We start from the raw sequence: 8,202 nt of genomic DNA, 5'->3' as shown, positions 1-8,202 counted from the left end.
AAAGCAGCAGTGCAGCGCGTGGGCGTGTGCTGAGAAGCTTGGTGTCAGAAAAGGGGAGGAGGGGGGGGGTTTCAAGAAATGGAGAGGCAGGGAAGCTGGAGGGGTGGCTGCACTCTGGGCCTGGCTCTTACAGAGGCCTTTCCCTAGCACCAGTTCAAAAGGTGCTTTTCCTGGCAAGCTCTGGCAAGCTCTAGCGGCTGTGAAGCAGCTCTGTGGTTTGCCCCTGAGCAGAGGAAGAGCCAGGTCTAAAGCGCAGGTGCCAGAGCACAGGACACAGAGGCAGCCAACCAATGCTGCAGCCCGGAGTAATCCTTGGGGCCCGTGGCCTGAGAGGGATATGCCTGTGGTGGAGCCGGAGACCGGCAGTGCTATCGCGTTGCTGGGCTAGCACTGATGGCCCTGGGCTAAGCTCAGATGGGCTCCTGGGTCATGGGTAGGGCGGGATGCCAGAGGAGGCCGCTCAGGGGCACTAGGCCTACGTGCAGATTCAACAAGAAAGGTGAAGCTGGTGAGAGGGCTTTGGCACCAAATGCTGCTCACAGCTGAGATATATGTCTAGGGCCCTGCGCTGCAACTTGAATGCCTCCTCCAAGCCTGCGCGAAGAGCACTGGTCTGATTCCTCTCTTTTCCCAAACTGAGACCGTGCCTACTAGCAAAGTCTTATCACAAAGGTGATTTTTGGCCAAACCACTCACTTGCCATTACCATCAACAAGTGATTGCAGCCAACGCCCCTTCCACCCAACAGGGCCCTGGCATGCCTAGCCGACCACACAATAAACGCACCCCTCTCTTCCCAACCTGACGCCACGCCTGCTGCTGCCGCATTTGCACGACAAGAGGCATTCGGGCCCTACTACTCGCTTGCCGCAGCGATGAACAGGCGTTCGCAGCCCTACTCTCTTGGGCCCCTCAGCCGACCCCGCAACGCCTAGAGCTGCCCCACCACACCTGCACCTCTGCGCTGCTGCTCTTCTCCCAAGTTGACACCCTGCCGACAGGGTGACTCACACAAGCAACGCAATCCTGGCCAATCCACTCCCTTGCCACCACCGCCACCCAGAAGTGCTTGTAGCCAAGTTCTCTTGGGCCCCGCAGCGGCCCAGCCACGCCGAGTCCAGCCCCCAAACAGCAGTGCCTCTGCCCTTTCACGCTTTTCCCACCTTGACCCCCTGCCCCCTCGACAACTCGCACCAGAAGCGCCATCTCGGCCCCTCTACTGCCTTGCTGCGCCCACCAGCAAGGGCTCGCAGCCAACGCCTCTTTGGCCCTACCCTGGCCCGCGCACGCGTGGCCAGCCTCGCGGTAACCGCCCCTCTGCTTTCCCCTCAAGCCACTCCACTGCTTGGCGAGGAAGCGAATGGCCTGGCGGGAGTGCCGGTGGGAGCTCTTGCATTCCCGTGTCCTACCTCGGCCCCAGAGGGGCCCGGGTCTGGCTGGGGGGGGCGTGGCCAGCCTCTGGGTCCATTCAGCCTTCGCACTGAGGGAGCTGGCTCTGGGCCATGCCAAGGAGCGGCTGCCACCCCCCCCCAGGGCCTGCCTGGAGGAGAGAGAGCGCTCCCCGCGTTTCAGGCGGGGACATGGTGCACCAAAGACTCGGTGCCCATGCAAGAGCTTGTCAGGATTCAGGCGGCTGAGTCACACACGCTCTCCCCCCGCAAAACCTTTCCCTCACCTCTCCTCTGGCAGGGCAGTCCCCAAAGTCACCTGCTAGGGCATGGCCCGGGCGAGAGCTGCCCAGGAGAGGGGCTGCCCCACTCCCCTTGCTTCCCAGCCCCTCGGAAGCTGCCCTGCTGCCCCTTGCACTTTCACACCCCACCAAGGAAAGGCTCACACCAACTCGGAAAGGCAGTTTATTTCCGTGGATAAAAGCCATTTCTGTGGTAACTGCCCAGCATGCTGTCCTGCTGCTCTCTGCTCCGGAGGCGGCACATCACCAAAGCGCTGCGGGGAGGGGGGGGGGGGGGGGGGGGGGCACGGGTCAGGAGGAAGATGTGGCGCCACTTGAGATGTGCCTGGAAATCTTATGGTGCACGCCCACCCCCCCCTCCACCGCGCTGGAGTGGGCGGGATGTGTGAGCCCAGGCCAGGCTCCAAGGCTGCTTCCAAGCCCGAGGTGGGGCTGGAAAAGACCCTCTTTCCCCAGGGCCATGGCAGGAAGGGCATTGCAGGAAGGGGGCAACCCGCCTGGCTTGGGAGGTATTTACCGGCGCGCCGCCTCCTCCTTCTTCAGCCTCTGTCGGTTTTGTTCCACCCTTTCCTTCCACCTGTCCCGAAGAACTTTGTATGATGTCATAAGCTGCATGTTCTGCTTTGCTTGCGGGGACACTTGCCTGCAATAGGAGTGACAAAGTCCCTCTCCTGCTCTCCCGGGACCCTTCTGGCCCCAGGCCCTGCAAACCCAAGTTGGAAGAGAGGAAACCAGGGGCTGTTGTAAGATGTGCCCCGGAGCTGAGGCAGTTGGGCTCCTGGCACCTCAAGGTTGGGGGGGGGGAGGGGGGAGGGGGGGAGGGGGTCGGTCACAGCCCGTCGACTGGCCCTGGCCCTGGCTCTGAGCTTGCACGCCCCCACACGCTTACTTTGGGGGGGGCCTCCCCAGCATGTCAGTGTCTGGGTAGCGGCGCTGCTCGAGGTGGACTTGCTTCTCCAGCAGCATGATCTGTTTTGCAAGGAAAAGAAGAAGAAATGGTTTCAGGATGGAGGGCTGCGTGGGGGAGATGATAGCACTGGCCCACTCGCAGGGGAGGCACCTAGTCCTTGTAAGCCAGACTCAGGCTACACAAGGAGCTGCTACAACGGGCTACCATAGCTGGGCCCCTGGAGCTCTGCCCCCGGCACGTCAGCCAGCTGCCCCTGAGAGCCGGTTTCCGGCTCGAGGGCAGGCACCGCAGGCAGAGCTTGCCTAGTGGGGAGGCAACCCACCCACCCCCCCCCCCCCAGCTGCCCTGGCTCCGGCACCTGGCTCCTTCTGGCTCCGGGACCTGGCTGCAGCCGTCTCCCTCCTAGGAAGGGGTGGGCCAGCTTGGGCGCTGCTCCTTGGAGGCAGGCAGCGGCCTGTACCTGGGCCTGACGCTGGGCGTGTTTCTCCAGGGCGGCCTGCTGTTCCTCCCACGGTGCTTGGTCCTGCCTTTGCTTCTCTCGCAAGAGGGAGACACGGGCAGCTCTTCCTAAGCTCTGCGTGGGAGGGCAGGCTGTTTCCTGGGGCGCCGTGGAAAGGCAACAGTATTAGTCTTGTCTGTTTGGGTGGGGATTCTGGGTGGGTGGTGGGGGGGGGGGGGTGTTGGCTTTTGCTCTTCTCCCGCTCTTCTGCCCCTTGTCTGCAGCCTCACCACCACCAATCACTCTTTTGCGGGTTTTTCAGCAGAAGGCAGGCTGAAAAAGCCGTTGTAAAAGTCGTGCCTAACTACGCCCCAAAGTAGCAGCCAGAGAGGCCGCTGACGGCTCCAGTGAGCACACACTGGGGGCCCTTCTCGGAGTGAGTCTCATAGGACTGAGCTTTCCTAGCGGTCAGTGAGATGCAAGGACTGCCCAGAGCCCGCTCACGCACCTGTGCTGCGCTCCTGGCAGTGGCGCCGGCGCCGGCGCGGCCAGGCCGAGGTCCGGCGGGAGGATGCGGGAGGTATTTAACGCCAACCTCCTTCCCCAGGGAGGTGCCCAGCATGGGGGCTGTCGGGTTCAGAATGATCCTGAGAAGACACCACAGGAGGCGTTAGGACAAGGGCAGGAGGCGTTTGCTAATAAAGAGTTGCGTTCAGCTCCCCAAAAGATCGGGACGCTGGAGGGAAACGAAGCCAACGTGAGGCTCTCCCGCAAACCTGCGCGTGCTTGCCGTGCAGCAAGAGGGCGCCTTTGGTGGGACACGCGTCAGGAGCCTTTTCGAGTCCCTCGGGCCGGGCCGGCATGGCCAAAGGGGATGTCTCCCCTGCGCAGGTACTAGTGTCCCCCTCAGCCCTTCCCCCAAGGGTCTCACCTGGCAGGAGGCTTCCTCTCCGCGCCTTGCCCCCTCGTGCCTGCCCCGCAGTTTGGCAGCGTGGGGAGAGAAAGCTCCTCCCGGTGCTGCAGCAGCTTGCCAGGACGCTGCTCTGTAAGTAGGGCACAAGGAAGCTCTTCAGAGCAGCCCCTTGCCGGGGGGACGGGGACGGGGGACAGGACGGGACGGGGAAGGGGACGGGGGGGGGAGGGCACATCTTAACCTGGCTGCTGTCACCCAGCGTGGGACAGGGACCCAACCGGCTCAGGAGGGAGCGTTTCCCTTACCTTTGCTGCTCCTGACAGCCCCGAGCTCTTCTTCCAGCTCCTTCTCCTGTGGGGAGCCGGCGGGGGCAGCCTTGGCCTCCGGGCTGCTTTCCACAGTGAGCTGAAACCTGGAAAGCAAAAGACAACCCAGCTTTGAAGAAAGGGCACCGTCTCCCCTTTGCAGCTTGCGAACACTGATCCTCCTCACTGCCCTTTGAGACCTGCTCGCGTCCCACCTCCTTTGTGTCCGTGCACAGCTCTTTGGGGGCTTTTTTTTGGCACTCTTCCCCCAAAAGACAGAAGGCGTAGCCTAAATGCCTCTCTGTGTGCAGTCCCTTCTCTCTGATGGGAAGGACGGCAGGCTGGCCACGAGAAAGGCGGTCACGATTCCCGGTCACTCCAGGCAAAGACACGTGTAGCCCAAGCTGAGCATTAGTGAAGCGGGAACCGATCGCCGTGCGAGTTATTCCCAACTCGATGGTGAGTGTCGCGCCCTGGCGGGGCCCGGTCCCGAGCAGCAGCTGGGAAGCTGCCTGCTCCGTTGGCCGAGGGCTGCAAAGGAAACACGCTCACCTCGGGAACACGTGGACGGGGCTCGACCGGGTCCCCAGAGCAGCACGTCTGCCGGAGACGGACAGATCTGTCGTACGCAGTCTCTGCAATGTAACACAGACCCATTGGGAGGCTTCCAAGGCAGTTCTCTCCTTGCTCCCAAAGGCAGCAGACCATTCAGGATTCCCAGAGAAATCAAAGTAGCCTGGAAAACCTGAGCAACTTACACTGCAGAGGGCCGCAGTCAGGCTTGCAGTGCCCTCCAGCCGCTGGGTGCAGTGGGCATAAAACCTCATGTGCATGCTGTCTTTTTGGCGGGTCAGAACACCGATGTCTCTGAAGGCAAAGGCGACGTTCTCTTTGTTCCTCACGTGGGAAGAGAACAAGCGGATGGTCTCCGCCACACAGTCTTCCACCACGTGCCTCGAGAAGGAGGTGGCCAGGGACAACCGCCGGTAGTTCAGCGGCTTGATCTTGATGTCGTCTACACAGAGGAGGAACAACGTCACTGCCACCGCAGGCCAGCTTTGCATTGTTGGGCCATCAAGAAATGTGAGTGGCGTGGAGTCAGGTGCTAGGGCAGTTCAAAGGAGAGAGCCCGACTGTGTGCACAAAATTCTGTAGCACAAAATACTACAGAAAAAGTCCTTTTCAGAAAGAGCTCTCGGGGAGGGGGGGGGGGGGGGCGGGGGGCAGTGTGTTGGGGGGTGGGGGGGAGCGGGTGAAGCTGGACATCCCTACTTCTCCCTGCCCCTTCCAAAGAGCAGGGAGCACCCAACCCGCCCCGTACGTGATGTGGCAAGGGGAAGCAGAGGGTGGCCACTGCCGTCTCACCAGGGAGAGTCCCTTTGGGGCGCTGGAGCCCCTGCAGCCAGACCATGTCCATGCCCAGCTGGAAAAGAGGCCTTCGAACCATCCGCACGTCATCTTTGCCGAGGTGCAGTGGCTCTCGGACCGTGCAGAAGGTCCCGAGCCCCGCTACCAGGACACCCTGCACGCAGCAAAGACAAAAAGGCCCACCGGTAAGTCTTCTGGTGGTGGAAAAAAAAAACCAAAAAACCGTGATGTTTGCCAGAGCGTGGGAACGCTGCTCTGTGCCCTGCCCACTCCTGACATACAAATGGAAGCCTTTGGAAAAAAAAAAAAAAAAAAAAAAAAAAGCCTTTGGAAGCCTTTAGAGAAGAGCCACATTGCCCGGATTGTGTCCTCGCCCTCCCTGAAGTGTTCGCTAACGTCCCTCGGCTAGAGAAGATTCCAGGGGTTTCCAACAGCCCTGGCACAGCCGCCCCGTCTCTCTGCTTGGTCTTTCCTCTGGGGCCACAGGGAAGAGAGAAGCCCAGGGACGTGCCAAACGCTTTCTCACGCTAGAGGTGCACGTGGTTTCTCTCCTGGCTGGCCAGAAAGCTGCTCTGCAGCACACGGGCTGCTTGTGGTGTGCTGCCGTGGCGCTGGGGGAAGGCTTGCTCCCGGGCACCCAGGGCTCTCCAGGCAGCTGAAACCCTCCAGAGCTGGGGCGACCAGGACACCAGCCCACCTTGTCCCGCATCAGCTGTTCCAGGATGTAATTGGACACAGCGTCCCAAATTGCGACAATCTCTGGAAAGCAAGGGAAGGACACGTCAGGCCCCGGGCCAAGCAGCTCACAACCTCTCCCCAAGCAAGCTCCTAACCCCGGCGGTGACAGATGCAGGCCTACACAAACCCTCCCAGAAGCCATTGTCCTGGCTGCGGAGCCGGGCTTTTTCCCGATTGCAGACTGCCGGCCTTACTCCGAGCCCAGCGGGGGCATTTCTGGCAGGCACTCGAGAACCCCACAGGAGCTGCAGGACACCCTACCCCAGCCCTCTGGCACACAGGACCCTTTTCCTCCCAGGCCCGGCTCTCGTGACAGCCCCCCCCAGCCCTGTGCAGCCACCCCCACAGCCCAGGGTCCACAGCTATTCTGACAGACAACAGTCGCCGCGGCACCTCGGGAAGCAGCTCCCCAAGCCCTTACCCTCCGTGCAGAGCTGCAGGAGCGTTGGGAACAAGGACCTCTGCTCCGGGCTGATGGTCTCGGTCCAGCAGCCCTCCATCTCGCTTGTCCCCTTGCCCTCAGCTCGCCTCTCCAGCCAGGGGAAAAGGACGCTCTTGTCGTCTCCTCGCCCCACACTCCTTCCTGTCCAAGGCGCCCCTGCTCCTCTGCCCGACGGAGAGGGGCCCCCGGCGTGGCCCTGCTGCCGCCTGTCCCCTCTGCTTGCTGCAGAGCGGCTCCAAAGAGCAGCAGTGGGGAGCACAGCGAGCAGCACCAGGCCAGCGCCCGGGCCTTCGCAGGGAAGTGCGGACGGACACCACCACGGGACAGAGGAGCCCCTCTCTGTGATGCAGCGCGTCCCACTGTGACCTCAGCCTGTGTCATCTCTGGGGGCTCATTAGGTCACCAGCACAGAGATGCCACAGCCAGGGAAGGAGCAGAGAGATTGGCCCTCTTTCCCCGGGAAGCACGTTCCCTTCCCCCCACTTCTCTTCCAAAACTGGAAGCGGGACCCCGGTTCAGCTCAGCTCGGGGCCATCAGTCCCTGTCCCAGCGACGGCGTAGCAGTGGCGCTCCCCAGCTCCGCCAAGGCTGTGCCCCTCCCGGGCCACGGGCCCTGCCGAGCCGGAGCCCGACCTGCGCGCTGACTGTGCGGCCTAGCCTTGGCCTGGCCCCCCTCACCATGGAGGTGCCTGAATGGCCTGGGCTCAGGGCTGCCCCCCCCCCTGCCAAGCCCCGACCTGCCCTTCTCCCCGGCTTGGGGCGGGTGGGATGGGCCCTGGAGGGCGAGGCCCCTGCCCTGACAGCCCTGGCGTCTCCCCGGGCTCCCCAGCGCCCCCAGGCCACTACTGGCTCATGCTGAGCCCTGACACACGCAGCCTTCCTGGCTCCGGCTGTGCTGCACACATCGCTTGGCCGCAGGGTAAACTTAGGCGATTAACGCTCCCAGAGGAGGCTGTAGGCAGCACCCATTTGGCACCTGGCCAGGATGCCACCAGCGTGGCCTTGTCCTTTTCTTGACGTGAAGCTGCATGTTTTCATGTAAATAGCCCTTTGCTCGCCAGCAGAAATGAAGAACAGCGTTTCTGCAGGATTTCCTTAGCACTAAAGACGGCAATACCAGTGCAACTCGGCACAGAGGCGTTCTGCGCCGCGTCCAGTGCTGAACAGCTCAAGGTTCCCAGCATCCAAAGAGATGTAGGATTTCTACGCTTTCCCCTTTTTCCTTCTCATGGCACCTCCGTTAGAGAGCATTTTAATCCGTAGCGTACGGCGTCCGAGTGCCTTTCTTACAAGGCTCTCTAACGAATGCTTGCAGGCGTGCGTGACACCCCTGCATCCTCCCGCCTGGCCTTGGATTGGTCGTGCCGGTGCGATTCCCAGGGGCACAGGACACGTAC

The 8,202-nt window shown here is 62.1% G+C and overlaps 1 protein-coding gene across 1 annotated transcript; it reads right to left on the bottom strand.

Annotated features, from left to right (window-relative positions):
- Positions 1-1,840: 1,840 nt before the first annotated feature.
- LOC138064920 (uncharacterized) lies at positions 1,841-7,520 on the bottom strand. Its single transcript, XM_068929166.1, has 12 exons — positions 6,785-7,520; positions 6,323-6,384; positions 5,623-5,779; positions 5,016-5,272; positions 4,810-4,892; positions 4,258-4,364; positions 3,971-4,082; positions 3,548-3,686; positions 2,959-3,198; positions 2,580-2,659; positions 2,208-2,393; positions 1,841-1,944 (listed from the first exon to the last, which is right to left on the bottom strand). Exons 1-12 carry the CDS (start codon positions 6,861-6,863, stop codon positions 1,854-1,856), a joined length of 1,593 nt encoding a protein of 530 aa, XP_068785267.1. The 5' UTR covers positions 6,864-7,520; the 3' UTR covers positions 1,841-1,853.
- Positions 7,521-8,202: the final 682 nt, after the last annotated feature.

The sequence above is a fragment of the Struthio camelus genome, unplaced genomic scaffold (assembly GCF_040807025.1).
Source record: "Struthio camelus isolate bStrCam1 unplaced genomic scaffold, bStrCam1.hap1 HAP1_SCAFFOLD_124, whole genome shotgun sequence".
NCBI lineage: Eukaryota > Metazoa > Chordata > Aves > Struthioniformes > Struthionidae > Struthio > Struthio camelus.
The sequence above is the reverse complement of the archived record's forward strand: the minus strand, read 5'-3'. Positions and strand labels throughout refer to the sequence as shown.

Excerpts from the sequence above, each read along its gene's own strand:
- LOC138064920 (XM_068929166.1), bottom strand. The coding sequence starts at position 6,863 with ATGGAGGGCTGCTGGACCGAGACCATCAGCCCGGAGCAGAGGTCCTTG. Across the intron at positions 6,385-6,784 it reads CCTGCAGCTCTGCACGGAGG|AGATTGTCGCAATTTGGGAC; the intron begins GTAAGGGCTTGG and ends CTTGCTTTCCAG. Across the intron at positions 2,394-2,579 it reads CTGGGGAGGCCCCCCCCAAA|GGCCTGGGGCCAGAAGGGTC; the intron begins GTAAGCGTGTGG and ends TTGGGTTTGCAG.